Source organism: Melanostigma gelatinosum, assembly GCF_949748355.1.
Source record: "Melanostigma gelatinosum genome assembly, chromosome: 11".
NCBI classification, from domain to species: Eukaryota; Metazoa; Chordata; class Actinopteri; order Perciformes; family Zoarcidae; genus Melanostigma; species Melanostigma gelatinosum.
In genome coordinates, this window is record NC_136644.1 from 9,185,270 (window position 1) to 9,202,088 (window position 16,819).

The following is a 16,819-nucleotide window of genomic DNA, read 5'->3' on the forward strand; positions in this document are numbered from 1 at the left end:
CTGTCCGTGCTCTCTGACTGATGCCAGACACTCTCTCCACTCACACAGGCTGGTGCTCTCATCCGTGTCGGACTACTTCGCGGCCATGTTCACCAGCGATGTGAGGGAGGCCAAGCAGGATGAGGTGAAGATGGAAGGAGTGGACCCCGATGCATTGTGGGTCCTGGTGCAGTATGCGTACACAGGTATCCAGATGCACACTGATCGCCACGCTGATGCTAAATAAATGGATTCAATTTGGTCTCAGTTCTGTAAAATGAAAGGACTTTTATGACCAGTCGCTTGAGTTCATGGGCAGTGTTACCCTTGATCTTAAAACCTTTTAAATAATATATCTTAGACACTTTAAAATATTCAGTACTCAATTTTTTCGTGAGGTCGCTCTGTCTTCCATCCATTTCCCCTCTTTTTCTTCCAGGCCGGCTCGATTTGAGGGAGGACACCATTGAGTCTCTGCTGTCTGCCTCCTGCCTACTGCAGCTGTTGCCGGTGGTTCAGGCTTGCTGTTCGTTCCTCATGAAGCAGCTCCACCCCTCCAACTGTCTGGGCATCCGCTCCTATGCCGACGCTCAGGGCTGCAATGACCTGCAGCGGGCCGCTCACACCTACACCACGGTTGGTTTCACGGCCACTTAACCTCTATACCTTCAGAGCCACCGCGAGAACATGAATGAAAACAAAGTCTTTGGAAAATATTGATCGAAATGTGATGTAGATTCAGGTAGACCACAGGTGATTTTGACAATGAATTGATTAAGTAAGGACAACAAACAGGCTTCTTTCTCCGCTCCCTTTCACAACTCTCCCTCTGTGCAGTTTTCCCCGGGCAGGCCTTGATGTTATTCTCGCTAACAAATTGGTTCCTCGTTCGCAACGCTCGCCACACACCATTATCGCCACAATGGCGGTTTTCAGCACAGGGTTGCTATGGTGACTGTGAAATAGCTCCTCCATCGACTTGATTACTATTTTCTTTTTTTGTTCTCTCCTGTGTTAGCGTGCCCTTCCTTCCACCCCACCTCCCTCTGTGCGTCTGTGTCTGTCAGTGCCATCGGTCCTCTCTTTATTCCTTTCTCTCTGAAGTGGATCATTGTTCAACTTGAATCCGTGGTAATAATGTCGTAGAGGTGGCTTTATCTGGGTGTGACTGTAATCCACCCACACTTGTTATTCACACACATACACATCTCACAGGACTATTACAGCCAATGTGTAAGAGCTACACAATAGTCATTTCTTTTTTTAAATATTTTTTATGTTTTATTTGTAGGAGTCACATTTACATGTTGCATGTTTTCTTCCCCTTTTCTAATATCGACAGATAATACTTCCCTCAAAATAGATAAGTAGATAAATGAATGAGAATAACTATGGCGCGCTGTACAATCACAGCACAACAACATCAACCATTGTCGTCATCATCACCTTCCTTATTGTCACAGCTGACACAGATACGAAGCATAATGTGGGCTTAACACTTAAGACATTTGTATTATGGCCTCTATGTTTAAGATCTAGGTTTCATTTCTGTCCCATCCACATTCACTCGCTATTACAGCTGAAATGATAAATCGATCATTTGATTCTCAGAAGATGAAGCTGCATCCTATTTTGATAATCGATGAATCATTCAAGACATTCTCTGGTACCAGCTTCTTAATTGTGCAGACTGTATTTTGTGATGGTATCGAGTAAGTATCTTTTTGGAAGTTGTGTCAGACATTTGTGACTAATTTGTGACATTGATTTATTAATGTGCCGATTAGTAGATACTGAAAATGGTTGGTTACAGGCCTGCTCTTTGTTTCTCCAGCAGCCTTCCTATCTTATATAACTGAATCATTCCAACCTTTTCTCATCCAGCCCCCTTTGTCTGCAGCTCTTCATCCATCTTCCTCTGACCTTTCTCAAGCCCTCATTTCCTTCCTTTTGTTTCTCTCTTCTTGCCTCCTTCTAACCCCTTGATCCCTTTCCTCTCTCCACTCATATCTTCCTATTGTTTACTTTCTCCCCTTATTCCGTTTTTCATCTGCAACTCGTTTTTCAATCATCCAGTCTGAAGTGACCTTCACTACTCTGATAACCATTTCATCTCCCTGTCCACCAGGAACACTTTTTAGAGGTGGTGGGAGGCCAGGAGTTCCTGTTGCTCCCAGTGGAGGAGATGGAGAGGCTGATCACGTCGGATGACGTCAACGTGCCCGATGAGGAGACCGTGGTCACCTCTTTGCTAACGTGGGTCCGCCATGACGCCGCCACGCGACAGCGTCACCTGCCCTTGCTGCTGGCTCACATCCGACTGCCACTGCTGCAGCCACAGGTGAGAGCTGCATAGAACTCCGTCACATATCACACCGGTGTTACTGGCTTATTTAAAGCGACTATAATCATTATTTTTATGATGACAATCAATGCGAAAGGCATACTGAAAGGAGTCACTCCTAATGATGAACCTACGGAGGATAATCACCCAACTCTGCAGCTTTATAGCGAGTTTCAGCTCATTGTTGAGTTGTCCGGCCCTCAACTTTATTGTTTTGCTTCCATATTAGCATTCTTGTAACAACGGTTTTAGTGAGAAACCTCTAAAAAGCCACTGTATGCTAACTGCCCTGTGACAGACAGACACAGTTGGCGACGAACATAATGGAAGGGACCAAAAATAGAGCTAAAACATTCACAAGGTGGACACAAACACGACTCAATGACTAATAATGTTGGTACATGTTGCTCTTCTTTTTCCATGGCCAAATTTTGTCTCTTGCTCTCTCCCTCCCCCATTCTTCTCTACCTCCTTCTGGCTCCAGTCCGTCTCTCTGTCTCTATCCTCTTCGTGCAATTAGAGGGACTTTGATCATCACGCTAACTGTAGATCACAACCATTACCCTGTCACGCATGTGCTCGTCTTTGTTGTGTTGAAGTGGGTGCATGTGTCTCCTCTCTCCTCTTCCTAGTTTGTGAAAGAGTATCTCAACTGGTAATGCGATGCTTATATGCGAGGCAGAGCCTCGGTTACTGCCTAGGGCGTCAAATGCACACACACACACACACACACACACACACGTTTTAAACCTTAATTAAGTGTGATAACTCTCTTAACTGAAGCTAAATTATCTGTTATCTTCATCTCCCTCCTCAGTCGTTTCCATTACTATTTATAAGGGAACTGTGGAGATAACTCTCCCCTTGTGCCCCCCCCCCCCCCCCCCCCTTTCCATCTTCTCTGCCTGCGTCTGTACATCTCCCAGGTTTGCACTTGAACACCTCAGATATACGACTTTGCCCCGGTCAGCTGAAATCCCAAGCAGCTGTAACATGTAATCAGGCAAGAAGATGGATGGCGGAGAGGTGAAGCGGTGGAATAGCACTGGAGCAGAGAGAGCAGAAGCAAGGCGGTCATAGAGGGTTGATTCAACCTTTAGGAGTATATCACCACCACCACCACGCTAAGCTGATAAATGTGTTAACATTCAGCGACCTAATGAGCTGTGACACGCCAATAAAATGACGTATAAACCCCACACAGACAGCCGATCGCATTCATCTGGCAATTAGTCAGCTCTGTATCTAGGCCGCCGTGCAATTACTCATCAAAAGGACGTCAATGAACCCAATTGAAAACCTTTAATCCCTTTTCCTTCTTACCACTGTCACACAAACACTGACGCATACACACTTGGTCTAATCTCCTCAGAGGTGCATCTGTGGGCTGTAAATTTGACCTCACGCACTGAACAGATTGTGTTTGCTGATTAATTTCTCAATCATTTGGTCTTAAAAATAGCAGAAAAAAATGTTCAAAGAGAAAAATCTGTCACATAATTTTTTTTTTGCTTAACTTTCTGACAAGCAAACTGTCTGATTGTTCATTTCTATCCTGCAGTTCATCCTAGCAACGACGGTGCTAACATGCTGCTATTTAGCAGGTGTAATGTTTACCATATTAATCACTTTAGTTTTGTGGGTAACATGCTGAAATTAGCAAACTATCACTAAACATAAAGAACAGCTGAGCTTAAGCTGATGGGAATGTGGGTTTTGCAAGGTCTTTTGGTCATAAACCAACGTGTTGGACAATTTTGAACCAATGATGGGGCAAAAAGTTGGGATCTACAAAGTCAGTATAGGCGTCATTTTACCTGTTACAAATTTCTTGCTTCATCCTCTGGGGACCATGATTGTGAGAAAACTACACACCGAAATATTTTGTCACTCAGCTAATTGATTAAGTAAAACCATGTCTTGATGGGGAAATGAGAGGTGTGTGTGTGTGTGTGTGTGTGTGTGTGTGTGTGTGTGTGTGTGTGTGTGTGTGTGTGTGTGTGTGTGTGTGTGTGTGTGTGTGTGTGTGTGTGTGTGTGTGTGTGTCACAGTGAACAAAGTCCAAGCTAAAACAGAGAGGAGAGGACTACTTCCTCACTTCCCACTGCGAGGTAAAGAGAGGACAGAGAGGAGAAAGTGGGACTCCTGCAGGACTCAATCTTATCTCGCCCTCCACATTCAATCCTTCACAGCGTGATGGATAAATAGCACAGGAGAGGACAAACATGGTTTTCTATCTCTGTCCTTTATTACACATCAACTCAAATGAGTGCCGAAATGGGGTTCACCCTAATTCGTGCCTTGGTGTTTGTGTGCAATGGAAGCGTGGGTTCACCCTGGCGTGTAAGCTGCTTATCCATTTACCACGCTTGCTTTAGGCTCATGCCTGGCCCGGAAAATTGATTTGATATTGAGTGACGGAATTTAATTATTTGGGCAGAATCTTTCTCTTTGCGATGGCGGACAGGAAAAAAAGGGTGTTTGGAAAAAAAAATAATCCTCTTCAATCAAATGTCCTTTATCACACTTGTAACATTGCTTAACCTCCCCACTGACTTCTCTTCAGCCTGTCACACACACACACATAATGTGCAGGTATACACACCGCTTGGAAACTTCAAATGGCTATTATAAATAAATCTGGCTTCTCTTGAACCTCTAGTGCTTTCCATCTCTGAACACGCACACACATGCACTCACACACATATGCAAACACACATCCATCTAAATGTAAATCATGTAATTCTTGCCTTCAGGGAAACTTGCTTCCCACCACCCAGCCTCTCTCACAGGCGGTGATTTTCCTGTGGATGTATTTTATGTGTGTGTGTGTGTGTGTGTGTGTGTGTGTGTGTGTGTGTGTAAAGACTAATGGCCTCTGGGCTGATCTAATCCCTCAATCAATGGGAGAACAGCTTTCTTTCAATCAGCGATAACATCTTAACCCACGCATGCAGTACACATACCCTGTATTTGTCAGTCCGCTTGTTGATAGCAGTTGTCACATGTCCCTGTGTGTATGTGTGTTCATGTGAGCGGGTTTCTGTTTCTGTTTTTATGTATGTATGTATGTGTAGTTCTTGGCAGACCTGGAGTCCAACCCTCTGCTGCGGGACAGTATGGAGTGCCAGCGACTGCTGATGGAGGGCATGAAGTATCACCTCTTGCCCCAGCGCCAGCCGCTGCTTCAGAGTCCCCGCACCCGGCCCCGCAAGGCCACCGTCGGGGCCATGTTTGCCGTAGGGGGCATGGACGCTACGAAAGGTACACACACAAATACACAACCAGACTTTACAAATAGACTACCGGTATATTATTATTATTACCAGCTGTAACAGTGTGTGGCTGGTATTGTTTTCAACTTCTGAGTCTGTGTGTGTGTGTGCATGGTGAAATGAGCACAGTAGTTTTGAATACCTTGCCAGGTGCTTATATTTCTTAATAACCTCACAACCGCTCAAGATGCAGTCACAAACTTTACAGGTGTGTATATGAGATCAAAATGAAGGCCCAGTTTGTAGATAGATGTGGTCTGAGCAAGGGCGCAGGAAGTAGGGGGGTGTAGGAAGTGGGGAAGGGGCCAAAGCCCCCCCCCCCCCCCCCCCGATCGCAAGATGGTCTCTAGTTGTAGTACGTTTCTGTATTTTTATTTTTATCTGGTCATATATTAAATAGTACGCAGTGGAGAACTGGCCAGAAATAATATAACCAGGGATGTTGGGACGATATAGTCAGCACCTTGGATAAAGCTGCAACAATTAGTAAATTAATCAATCAACAAAAAATGAATCTGCAACATCCATTTTTCAAGAAAATGATGCCAAAATGATCTGGTTTCAGCTCTCAAGTGTGATTTTATTTCCGTATGCTAGTCAACTAAATACCTTGGACAAAAGGGTCATTTTAAGTAAGTAAGTCTCATTCAGCTTAGGGAAATGTTTCATTATTCTAGAATAGTCAATAATGAAAATAGTTACTTGTTGTAGCCCTAAAGTCAGGCAGCAGGATGACTCAGCACAATGTATAATTGAAGAAAACAAAATTCAAAGATATTCTTTCTTAATTCTGGCTTGATGGAATAACCATCCTTTATCTTGTAATCATGAGAATATGTGAGGAAACATTAGCTGAGATGATCATAAACAGAGCTCATTGATCCACTTCTTTCCGTTGTTTTCTCCAGGTGCCACCAGTATCGAGCAGTACTGCCTGCGTCGGGACACGTGGAGGCAGGTAGCCACCATGAGTGGACGGAGGCTACAGTTTGGTGTAGCTGTCCTCGACGGCCGTCTCTATGTGGTAGGCGGCCGAGATGGACTCAAGACCCTCAACACTGTGGAGTGTTACAACCCTCACAGCAAGGCCTGGAGCGTCATGCCTCCCATGTCCACACACAGGCACGGCTTAGGTGAGCCCCTAGAATGAATACAAGCGGGATTTACGTACATTACAAGCCGAAAGGAGCTTGGAAAGGTCAAGAAGGCCAGTCATTTAAAGAGGAAGGATTATGTCTTTGTTGTTTGAATTTTGAAAAATATGATCCTTGCTAAAAAACAAACTGTTGAAAATTGTTTTCGCTCATATGGCAGTGAGGTCGAAGGTCAGCTTCAGCTACACAACAGCGCCTCAGCAGTAAGGGATTCAGTGTCATGCTTGCGTATCTTGTTTGACGGACAGACTCCCCCACTCGCTGTGCAAGTGACACAGTTACGATGACAACATTTGATAAGGCCTGCTGTGCTGCTGCTCCACTGTTTTTTTTTTTATATTATAAATGTGTGCGTGTGTGGCGATTCAAACACACATCTGGCCCCCACAGATGTTCAGGCAGATAAATCCCCTGAGTGTGGAGGTGCCAACATGCTGCTAACGGTTGATGTAGCAGGGCGTGGTTGCACACACAATGAAAACTCACACTGTTTGGTCCTACACGTGTGTGATTTGTATGAGCTTGTCCAAGCTGATAGTGGTTTTGGTAAGTTGCCATGAATTAATCGTGCACATGCGGTTGTGTTATCGCAGGCGTAGCCGTCCTAGAGGGGCCCATGTACGCGGTAGGAGGACATGATGGCTGGAGCTACCTCAGCACAGTGGAAAGGTAAGAGGACACTTCACACAGCTGTTTAAGTCTGTTATTTACTCTGCTGAAAATGTTTACCATGCGGATTGGAAATAGTTCAAATATAAACTTTTGAGAGCAGTTTCTGTAGATTATCTAGAGCCTTCAGTAATTTAAGGTCCACTACTGATTGTTAAATAAATTGTGAGGACCACCATCCCAAATAAAGACAAAACACAACAACTGGGCTGTAAATATGTGTTATGCCTCTGTCCGCTGTAATGATGACTATAAAATAAATATTCTGTTTACTGTCACCCAAATCCAAATTGAATGTATTCAGGGTCATATTTTTCCACCACACGCTTTGGAGCTGTTACTGGCGCAGGTTGTCATTTAAAAGAAACGATCCATTCAGTGTCACTATATCAGAGGGACTGTTGGCTACAGTGGCAAGGCACGTTTGTCTCTACCTGACGATGTGTCACGATTAAACAGTACTGGTCACTGAAATTCTGCTGTTTTGTTTTTTTTTTGGCCGATTTTTTTATCATGTGAATTCTTGAGCACATTTCGATACAAAAATAACTAGCTCTGTCAATTACACCAATGTTTTTAAATATTTAATCACACTATTTGGCAGTACCTCCGTGGCCCACTAGATGGCCAGAAGAGGCAAAGACTGTTTCTGAAAGATGCAGTAATAACTCTTAACTGCGCTGTATATTTAATCACGTGTTGAACATTCAGAGTTTCGATTAGCCATGTTTTATTATGAGCAGGACTGAGAAGTTGCTAACATAATTTCCACCAGGTGGGACCCCCAAGCTCGCCAGTGGAGCTTCGTCGCAAGTATGGCAACACCCAGAAGCACAGTGGGAGTAGCTGTACTCAATGGCAAGTAAGTAAACCTTCACTCAAATTGATTGCTTCGCGCATCCACGTGAATCCAAGTAAACTGTTCAATGTAAGCACCTGCACTGTTTCATTGCACATGCTTTTTGTTTGCGTGGGATGTTTGTTTTGTTGACATCTTGCTCTTGTCCTTATGGATGCTGTATGCACTCATTCAAGACGCTTTGGACCAAAACCTCAGCCAAATTGATGCAATTTAATAGATTGTTGACATTTTTAGCAGAAATGACACACAACTTGCCTCACTGTACTTAATCATAAGTGTCATTTATACTGTATAACTGTGCACTTATAAATACTGCACCACCCACCTCATTATTGTACCAAGCTACCTTTTTCTTCCTGGAGGAGAAAAAACTAAATGTCTTTGTTGTGTGAGAACATTCTTGGAGCGCCACACTCTCTGCTTGTTCGAAGGCATCACAGGTAAGGTTATGTTACTGTAACCACTGTGTCTTTCCCGCGCGACGCACTGCAGCATCAAGCAGTGATGGAAACGCTGACAGCACTCACAGTCGCACAGCACACACACACACATGCACAAACGTGCATATGAACAGTGGGATCAGTGAAGTTCAGGACTTGAATCTCCTCACTTGCCTCGTAGTTCTTCTGCAGCCGACAGTATGAGTTATGATTGCGATGAATATTGCAACATTGTTTTTATTATTCAGTGCCTCATAGAGACGCTACGGAGAAAGGCTTTTTAGATGCTAATTAATACAGAAACAACTGATTTGTGCTTAGCGTGCCCAGCAGTTGTGTGTGCGAGTACGTTTGTGTGTGTGCGTGCACACAAGGCTGTGAGTGCATGCATGTGTTGTCTATTCTCCAGGCTCTTTGCCTGATGGAGCTCATTACTCGCTTGACTGGTTCGGATGCACTTATTTCCTCGCCCCCCAACTCCACATCATGGATGTACACACACATACACACTCCCACTGATGCGCCCAAGAGTTGTGGCTGATTGATTTTGCTCACCTCACTTTGTCACCGAAATCCTGTAAAACCGCACCCACATAAATACACCCTTGCACCATCTGTTTCGGTGTCGCTAAATGTTTTGTGTGGCAGGTGTGTGAGTGTGTCTCCAGAGGGTCATCGTCATCTTCTGTCTCTTTCAGGCTGTATGCAGTAGGAGGTCGTGACGGCTCCTCCTGCCTGCGTTCAGTGGAGTGTTTCGACCCCCACACCAACAGGTCAGAGACGAGGGACTTCATTTGAGCAGAATTAAACACTCTCCTGCTTTATTTTCTGTCTGCTGCAGTGCTTCTAAGGTTATTTACCCACAGATCAAAGGAGGCAGCTAACCCTCTCAGGATGTTATAATAGAGCACACTCAAACAGCTTCTGTTTATGAAGTACATTCATTGTGGTTCTTCACTGAAAGGGCTGGGACAAGGTTGTTATTGGTAAAATAATCTTATTTTTTTTTTAAGTGGAGAATGTTCTGGAAGGTTTTGAGTTGGCCCATTTGTCAGGTTTTCCTCACTGTTGGCGAAAGGATGAAAGTATGTTAACCTCCATCTACAGGTGGAGCGGTTGTGCTCCCATGGCTAAAAGGCGTGGAGGTGTGGGCGTGGCCACCTGGCATGGCTTCCTGTACGCCATCGGAGGTCATGATGCTCCGGCCTCATCCCTTGCATCTCGGCTAAGTGACTGTGTGGAGAGGTGTGTGTGTGTGTGTGTGTGTGTGTGTGTGTGTGTGTGTGTGTGTGTGTGTGTGTGTGTGTGTGTGTGTGTGTGTGTGTGTGTGTGTGTGTGTGTGTGTGTGTGTGTGTGTGTGTGTGTGTGTGTGTGTGTGTTGCAATGTAAAATTCTCAGTTCACAATTTAGTGTGAGATGCAAAAGTATGAAGCTCATCATTTTTTCTTTGATTTGTATAAGATAGAGATGAACCAATATGAAGTATCGGACCCATACGGACTTGAATAGCTGCATCGGGTGTCGGTGACAATCTATTCAAGTCAATTCTATGCATATAAACTAGATATATATATATTACTTATATTATAGTGTCTTTAGAATTATGAGTTTTTATTCTTAGAAAAACGAGGAATAGTTCAATGAGAAATACACTTATTTGGCAAATAGTTTTTCTTGCCAGGAGTTACATGAGAAGATCGGTACCACTCAGTCTGTATATGAAGTATTGAGCTGGAGTCACAACACGATTAGCTTAGCATAGCATACAAATCGTAAGCGGGAAATGGTGAAACTGGTTTTGTCCAAATGTCAAAAATGTGCTTGCTAACACCTGTAATCTGCGCTAAGCAACGCGTTGTGGTTTAAGTGGTACACTAACAAAAGGTTTTCAATGAGCACAGATTTTAATCGAGCTCTCTGTACAAGCACAACAGCCATGCCTAGCAACCCCACAGTGATGGCAAGACTCCCGGAAGTTACCGAGCACTGTTTGTGTATGGATTAAACAAATGAGACACAACATGTAAACTAATGAGCTTTAGTTGGGCTGGTAGTGTTGTTTTTGAAGAGCCAGGCAAGCCGTGCACAGACATGTGACTGATCAGTCTTTTCTTACTCTCGGAAAGGAGACGAGTAAGTGTGTTTCCCAAAATATTGCAATTAAATAGATTTTTGTGAACGGAATTTCTCACTCTGTGTTTGTGTGTGTGTGTGTGTGTGTGTGGGGGGGGGGGGGGGCGTCTTTGTACAGGTATGACCCTCAGACAGATGTGTGGACGGCAGTTGCCCCCATGAGCATCAGCAGAGACGCCGTTGGTGTTTGTCTCCTTGGCGACCATCTCTACGCCGTGGGCGGTTATGACGGGCAGGTGTATCTCAACACTGTAGAAGCCTACGACCCTCAGACCAACGAGTGGACACAGGTACACAACCAAACACATAAATGCAACACACACGCACACATGCAGTTTATATGTTTGGCAGGAAAGAGTCTGTACAATTTAATAAGCTCTTTTCTCATGTTGCACACACACACGCAGCAGATTTACATGCATCCGATCGCTCGTATGTACATAGACACATTCACTGCAGTTCAGTACAAACAAGTAATAAATGCTGATGCACACCAATAAAGTTGTTAAATCAACACACAGTCACAGTTTGACCTTCCTCCAGGTCCTCTATCATGTGTCTTGGCGTTTTCGCTCTGTTATGTAAATGTGTGTTTTCCTCATGCTAATATTGTCCTTGGCGCCGCAGCAGTAGGGGAAAGATTTATTTTTCAAAGTTGAACGATTTCACTCAGCTCATGTCTATAACACTTCAATTTATGCCTCATCTCCTGCATAGCCCGGAGGATTTCCAACCAAAGTCGTTGGAAATCTGCTATTTTGGAGACACGCACCATGCTGAGAACAAGAGGGGTGTAGATGGGTGGATACAGAATACAGAGAATGTTAAGACTGACACAAAGGGACGGGGACAGACTGAGATGTGAGACGTTGAGACCGTTAAATGTGCCCTCTGTTCATTGTCAGCTGAGACATACACACAAGCGGATGGGTTGTCTGTCCTGTGTTAGCAGCACTGCTTGCTTTAAGCGTACATCTGTCAATCTGTTTACTTCCAAGACAGAAGAAGAAGTTTGTCTTTTTAAAATGAGGTGACTGACAGACAGCTCTGACTATCGGTGTAGAAGCGGTGGCTACAAAAGCTAACAGGACAAGACATCCACAAAAAGAGACAACGCTTCGCTTAGAGCCAAAGGATTGTCGTCGCTCCCTACTGTGATGAGGTCAGAGCCAAAGATGCCTATCGGTGTTGTACATGACCTTTATCAGCAGGAGGGTTGGCCAGTGGTCACGCAAATTGAGATGTTCAAATTTCAATTTCATCCGAGGACTTTAACATAAACCCGCAATAACAAATTTGTAGGCCCCTTGGGGGCAGCGGAAACAAGTTGCAGACACAACATTGACATAATAACACCTTTTAATTTGATATGGTGACCTACTTAGTAAACAGTTGCCTATTTAAACATCAGGCAGAGAGCAAAATTAGAATTCATTTGGAGTCGTTTTTCTAAACACCTGATGAATGCAAGTCCAGTATTAACAACCTTTTAGTCTGTTTTTGGTCTCCGCCAACTACTGAAGGAAATACAGAGTTCTACTGAATGCTGTGTCTGCGGTTTGGTGCTGAGCAGGTAGGGCACCGATGTGAAACAGCTGCCAGATATAGATTGATTGATTATAGCCTCTAAAAGTTAGTCTACAAGGCTGGTGAATGTGAAGTATTGACCGCGTTCAATAGGATTCTCAATATGCCCGTGACTCGGTCTTGAATCGGACTGGACATGGACTTGGACTCGGACTCGAGTAAGTTGGCCACAACTACAGCTCTGTTCTTGTGTTTCTCTCTCTCTCTACAGGTAGCACCTCTGTGTCTGGGCAGGGCAGGAGCATGTGTGGTGGCCGTCAGACTGTAATATAACACAAACTCCAATCCACCCTCCGGCGGACCGTGCGTGATGTGGCTCGGATCGTCCGTGTTTCTGCTGATGTGGTCGCTGAAGTCCCACCGAGAAACTTATTTACCTGCCAGCATGCGGCTGGCGCCGGGAAGCGAGAGACATGAACACACTTCAGGTTTAACACTTCGGCAAAGTGAGACTCAACTCTCCTCAGCGGCTGCCTCTCTCTCTCGTTCATTTAGATGTTTACGGTTAGGTTAGGGTTAAAATCGTGTGTCTGGTTTCTGATGAAGTCTTCGTATTTGAACGTCCTGATAACTTCTGCCACAGAAGTGAACTGCAACCGCAGAGGAATCTGCAGTGTTTATCCGAGCATGAAGGAACATCTGTCTCGCAGATTCTTTTTATCTTTCCTATTATTTTGTTCCTGGAGACAAGGTGGGACACACACACCAGCTAGCCAAACCTGTCTGGTGTAGTAGTGCTCGCGCAAGCGGGCGCTCGCCTGTAGAGACTTCTCTTGACGAGAACGCGCAGCTAGAGGGGCCAAATCGTTCTGGCCCCACACTGAATCTATTTGAGGGCGCTGATTGGCTAAATTGTATGTAACTCATTTATATCTTTAATCAGCAATTGGCTAAACTGCTTCATAGACCCGCCTCTTTTGGGCCAAAACGATTTGGCCCCCCAAGCTGCGCGTTCTTAGACGTGTCTACACACAGTCGGAGAGCACGAGCAGACGAGCACACAGGCGGAGAGGACGAGCAGGAAAAGCATATATTTTGCGCAGATGTCATATTTTACACACATTACTGGGTACATTCCATAGTTCAAAAACACAAATATTGACAATTTGTATAATTTATGATTATTATCATTTTGTTTTTTTGTGTGGCTCATGGTGGGACCATGCCCCATGGCCCTCTATTGACCAGCCGCCACTGCATCTGAAGCATACAGTATGCTGTGATGTGCAATTTATTGTAGATTTTTAAACAAGCTGCAAAGCCAAATGATCGAACTTTCTGCTATTGCCTCGTTTTTTTGTGGTTTCTTTTTTACTTTGTCATTCTGTCATTAAGCACTGGTATTGTGTTTATAACATGAGTAATAATGTACCGTATACATATTTTTTTGAAATTCCTCACAGCTCACAGGGTCATTTACAGGCTTGGTTGAGCATTTCTGTCCTACCTGCTGTGTGTGTGTGTGTGTGTGTGTGTGTGTGTGTGTGTGTGTGTGTGTGTGTGTGTGTGTGTGTGTGTGTGTGTGTGTGTGTGTGTGTGTGTGTACGCATGTGTTCAGAGATTGCAAGGAGTCAATTTTTATCTCAAATGAGAATCTTCCCCTCCACATTTTCAATTCCCTGCTGCCTTCTTTTCATCTCCATTTTCACATTTCATCACCATACACACACACACACACGCACAAATACACGCACTGCTACGTTTTAGAGCAGAATTGGATCCCCAGACAAAATGAACAGACCAAATAATGAGACCATGAATTTAATAACGTTAATTCAGCTAGTGCCGTCGGTTTGTTTGATGTCGAGTTCAAAGCGTTATTAGATTTGATGCCGCTGCAGACAAAGTATGAGACATGATCGTGAAATGCATCCTGTGAAACAAACTCATGTGTTCATATTTGTGGGCTTGTTTGAGTAAACTTAACATGTCAAGAAACCTCAAGAATAATGCAGAGTGCAGGTTCAATACTGACACAGGCCACAATAATTTTATGCTGTGTACTTAATTGTGTGTGTGTGGTATAGGAGTAAACTCCTGACAGTGAGAGGCAAAGCAGGCATCCTGTCTGAACTGACAGATCTAGAGCTAATGTAGCCCCCAGGATGCACCTCACAAACACACACGGTCATATCACAGACACTTAGCCACACAGCTGAAAGCCATGTGCCCCAGGAGCCAAGTGAGGATTGAAAGGCCTCCCAGATCTGCCGGCATGACATCTGAAAAGCAGAGACGGTGCAGGGCTAGCGATTCCCCACAGCTGAGCTGATGTTGATTTAAGCCTAATGCACTGCTGCATTATTCTATTTTCTTCCCCCTTCAAACCAGCCCGCTGTTTATTGAGAAGAGTAATTCTCTTTAGATCTGAGCAGAAGTGTGTCACCTCCACTGTGTAAAGGTAGTCAGAGAGTTTGATTTCAGTCAGAGGTTATAAACAAAGACAGACATTCCAAATCAAACTATATATTTTGTGTAAATGATGTACATAAATAAATATAATATCTGTATGAAGTCATATTGCATTATGCTGTATATTATACTGTGGCCACTAAATCTCCCATGTGTTATTGTGCATTTCTTTTTGTACCATGACTTGAGATGAAGAGGTGTAATAAAATGACGGCTGGTGAGAAATGGTGCAGCTGCTCATCTCCTCTTTTTGTATCAGAATATTACAACTCCTCTTTTACAATATAAATGATGTACAATATATGCTGCTGTAACATGCTGTTGTTGGTCTTTTATATAAGTCAAGATGGGATTCAGCACTTGTTTGTGTTTTTTTGTTTCCCCTTTGTAAAATACTAAAGTACAAGAGTTTTACAGTCACAGCTAAATCATGTTGATGGTACTGAGGTTTTTGCAGTTTCCATTTGTTACAAAGGCATTGTAAATGCCATTATGATGTTAGGTTGTATGTTGTTATGTGGCCCTTAGCCTTTAACAACTTCCCCATCAGAGCTGGCCCTTGCAGTTCAGAGGGTTCTGTGGTTTTAATGCAGGTTTTCTGCTCTTCAGTTTCTGGGCCTGCAGGTTGATATGAATCCTTATCCCTCTTACGTGTGAATGCTCCATCTTAAAAGCTGCATTCTGAGCCAAAGACGTGACAGCAGGTGGAAACGTTTTTGCAGAGTGAAATGAGTGTATGACGAAGAGGAATGCTCACAATTTACAACTACTTTAACCCCGGGACAGCAGCCAGAAGCCAACTGATTCACTCTGTTATTTATTGCAGGGGAAGCTTTTAATCACAGCTTTGACAAGCGGCTCTTGGTGGCTCTGAGAAATGACGCTTGTGACCTTGTCTTGCCGCCTTAAGAGCACCTGAGTCCATTATGCCTGACGGGAAGGAGAGGGAGACAGAAAGTGCCACGGTCTGACTCCACATGTTCGACATCCAAATGTTGAGTTAACCTGCAAACAGTTCAGACATGCAGCTGCACATCTGTCAGTGCTGTACCCAGGTGTACACATCTGCATTTACCAGGCATTTAATTACCTCTCTGGCGCCTGAGTGAGTCGTGTGTATAAAATGATGGACAAGACACAGAGTCTTGTGTTTTTATATGTCCTTTCAGAATGAACATCAAATAGCTGTAATGAAGAGCTGCAACAACAAAAAAAGGAAAACAGATACCAGCCTATATGGCATTGTGATTTTTCAATTTTAAGGCCTTCTTAGAGCATTACATTCTCTCCACAGGAAGGGCACCATAGAGGGCACATCACGTTTTCTCCACTGGAAGGGCATTCTAGAGGTACTTCTAGAATGTTTCATCAACCTTAGAGGCATCCAAGAGGGCACTTTTGCTGTGGTTTGTTTCAGCTTGGGGGCGACAAGGGGGTCAGTCTATTCTTGAGTGTAAAATGTCTTTTAATTATTTCAACTTCTTTATTCTGATTGCATGGTGGGATGAGATTTGACCCTTTTTATTGATTTAATATAATATATTGTAGCGACCCTTGGTCAGGAAAGCTACGAGACGTTATTTTACTTGTGGTCCTTTATTTGCAGACAGTACACAGGCTACTGTGGGCCGTAGCCTACGCCAAACAAACAGTCAACACTGTTAACGTTCTCTAACATCCTTAACCATCTGCTCCCACAAGGCCTGAGGCCTTCACTGACCTCCGTAAATGCAAGAACCAATCATAGATAACGTCTTGGAACACTTTCTGTAAACACCATAACAGGTTAACATTATATGCCACTCAGCCCGTTACACTATATTTCTTATTTGTTTATTTTATTTCTGTTTTTATATCATTTTTATGTATTCTTATTTTATTTGTTGCTTTGTCTTGTGTATGCTTGTACAATGATTAGTTATGTAGGTAGGTATATGTATTGTTTGTTGTAATTAAGAAAGCAT

At 43.8% G+C, this 16,819-nt stretch overlaps 3 protein-coding genes across 5 annotated transcripts in view; 1 reads left to right on the forward strand and 2 right to left on the reverse strand.

Annotated features, from left to right (window-relative positions):
• Positions 1 to 15,085, forward strand: part of klhl5 (kelch-like family member 5) — a 49,249-nt gene extending 34,164 nt beyond the window's left edge. For all 3 annotated transcript variants that reach the window (XM_079278952.1, XM_079278951.1, XM_079278953.1), the window contains 11 exons: positions 49 to 185; positions 419 to 615; positions 2,108 to 2,320; positions 5,401 to 5,587; positions 6,507 to 6,731; positions 7,346 to 7,421; positions 8,197 to 8,283; positions 9,422 to 9,496; positions 9,831 to 9,968; positions 10,975 to 11,146; positions 12,655 to 15,085. In XM_079278952.1, coding sequence (XP_079135078.1) covers positions 49 to 185; positions 419 to 615; positions 2,108 to 2,320; positions 5,401 to 5,587; positions 6,507 to 6,731; positions 7,346 to 7,421; positions 8,197 to 8,283; positions 9,422 to 9,496; positions 9,831 to 9,968; positions 10,975 to 11,146; positions 12,655 to 12,711 — 1,564 coding nt within the window. In that variant the 3' untranslated portion in view covers positions 12,712 to 15,085. The remainder of the gene's footprint in view (positions 1 to 48; positions 186 to 418; positions 616 to 2,107; positions 2,321 to 5,400; positions 5,588 to 6,506; positions 6,732 to 7,345; positions 7,422 to 8,196; positions 8,284 to 9,421; positions 9,497 to 9,830; positions 9,969 to 10,974; positions 11,147 to 12,654) is intronic.
• The window catches only part of rpl9 (ribosomal protein L9), a 337,328-nt gene that overhangs the window by 276,766 nt on the left and 43,743 nt on the right, over positions 1 to 16,819 (reverse strand). The gene's annotated exons all lie outside the window — the stretch shown is intronic.
• LOC306784586 (uncharacterized protein) overlaps positions 16,474 to 16,819 on the reverse strand; it is a gene marked incomplete at both ends in the record, with an annotated part of 7,763 nt that continues 7,417 nt past the window's right edge. The window contains one exon of the mRNA XM_079278617.1: positions 16,474 to 16,490. Coding sequence (XP_079134743.1) covers positions 16,474 to 16,490 — 17 coding nt within the window. The remainder of the gene's footprint in view (positions 16,491 to 16,819) is intronic.